This window comes from Pterocles gutturalis, unplaced genomic scaffold (assembly GCF_000699245.1).
Source record: "Pterocles gutturalis isolate BGI_N339 unplaced genomic scaffold, ASM69924v1 scaffold29933, whole genome shotgun sequence".
Classification (NCBI taxonomy): Eukaryota; Metazoa; Chordata; class Aves; order Pterocliformes; family Pteroclidae; genus Pterocles; species Pterocles gutturalis.
Genome location: NW_010121381.1, coordinates 1 through 1,919, shown reverse-complemented (window position 1 = coordinate 1,919; position 1,919 = coordinate 1). Strand labels below are relative to the sequence as shown.

At 63.9% G+C, this 1,919-nt stretch overlaps 1 protein-coding gene across 1 annotated transcript; it reads right to left on the bottom strand.

Moving 5' to 3' along the window:
- Nucleotides 1–188: 188 nt before the first annotated feature.
- On the bottom strand, nt 189–1,916 carry PDZD7 (PDZ domain containing 7; the record flags this gene model as incomplete). The annotated part of the gene is made up of 5 exons (XM_010077222.1): nt 189–336; nt 561–737; nt 1,018–1,192; nt 1,568–1,708; nt 1,862–1,916. Coding segments are annotated over 5 exons (696 nt in total), but the record flags the coding sequence as incomplete, so codon positions are not given.
- Nucleotides 1,917–1,919: the final 3 nt, after the last annotated feature.

Sequence of the window (1,919 nt, the reverse complement as noted above, 5' to 3'; positions counted from 1 at the left end):
CCGCCCCGGGAGAACCCGATCCCGTGCCAGCCATGAATAATACATCCCCCCTCCCACCTGCCTGAAACCCAACCAGCTGGCAGCCAAACCAGCCCCATAGGCGCCAGGCTGAGCTGGGGCAGCGCCAGCATGGGGACACACCGACTCCCCGCCTCGCCCTGGGGTCCCGTGGGGCCGGGCGCGGGTACCTTGATGGTCAGCATGATGTGGGTCTGCCCCTTGAGCACCTCCACTGCCTTGCTATGGCTTATGTCTTCAAACTTGACTCCGTTGGCTGCAAGGACTTGGTCTCCCACCTGGATGCCGTTCTGCTCCGCCAGCCCCCCAGGGTCCACCCTAGGGCAGAAAGGGGGGCAGGATGGGGCTGAGCCCTTCCCAGAGCCCTGCTTCTGCCCCACACCTCTGCCTGGGCAGCCCTGTGCCCCAGCACCCACGGCAGTGATGCCCACAGCCTTATGAGGGTGGGGGACTCAGCCAGGGAAGGGGGGCTGAACCCCCAGTGTGGGCGCAGCAGAGGTGGGGGTGCCATGTCCTGCCCATCCCCCCCAGCGCAGCCGTACTTGGAGACGTAGATGCCGAGGCCAAACTCCCTGCCGCCGCGGATGTTGAAGCCCAGGCAGTAGTCATCAGAGGTGGTGTAGAGGTGGACGATGCGCCGCAGCCCGTCCTCAGAGCCACTCTCCGATGGCGTTGAGCCACTTTTCTCCACCACCAGGCGCCTGTTCACCACGTCCACCCTGGGACACAGGCACAGGGTTAGGAGGAGGCTCGGAGGGCCAGCTTTCATCCTCCAGTGGGATGGGGACATTGGTGTCACCCACCATCCCTGGTGATGGGGCATGGTGAGGATGGGGTTTGCACCCACTCTTCCTGCTCCAGACCTTCCTGTCCCATCCTGTGCCCCACCTTGGGCTCTCACCACCTTTGCTCTTTGCCACCCCCCAGTCTGAGGGTCCCCCAGCCTCCGCACCATGGAGCTGGGCTTTGGGATGCCAGCATGGGGGAAGCCTTTCTCACCATGCTGTCTTCTCCTTGGAGAATTTGATGCCTGGCACACGGCCCATCCGCCGAACCACCATGCGGAGGCGGTTGTTGCCAGTGAGGACCTTGACGGCACTGCTCATGGTGATGTTCTCCAGGCTCACGCTGTTCACCTCCGTGATCTTGTCACCAACGCACAGCCCAGCCTGCTCTGCGAGGGGCACGCAGCTCAGGTGGGCACCTGACCTGGCACTGATGCCCTTGCCTGGTGCCCCATCTCCTCCCTAAATGTGTCCCCAGGCGGATCCGAACCCCACGGGAGATGGGGATGCCCAACATCTGCGCCGTGGTAGACACAGAGGGTTGTTACGTCGCTGTGGTTTGGGGATGGCCTGGCTGGAGCTCAGAGCCATCGGCGCAGGGCTGCCCAGTCCCATCCCCAGCCTTTCTCCATGGACAGCCTGAAAACGCCGTGACCATGAAGTGCTGCATCACCACTGGGGCACCGTGCCACTGGGAGGTTCCTGAGAGGGTCTTGCTTGCACATGCCTGTCCCCACCTGTGTCCCTTGCCCTGTCCCACTTACCGGCAGCACTGCCCTCCTCCACCTTGCTGACAAAGATGCCCAGCCCGTGCTCGGAGCCGCCGCGGACACTGAAGCCCAGCTTGCCATCCATGCTCTTCTCCACCGTGATGGCGTTGATGATGTCGCTCTCATTACTGGTGGCTGCGGGGATGGGACACGGGATGTGTCACTGGCGCTGGGTGCCAGCAACAAGGGCAGGGGATGTCCCAAGTCCCAGGACAGCTCTCCCTACCCCCAGAACTGGGGGGCCCCCAGCCACATGTGTAGGCGGAAGGCTGGGACTCCCCCACGCACCTTCGATGGGGGTGTTGATGAGGATGACGCGGCCCATGGGGGAGGCGGTGCGGCCGAC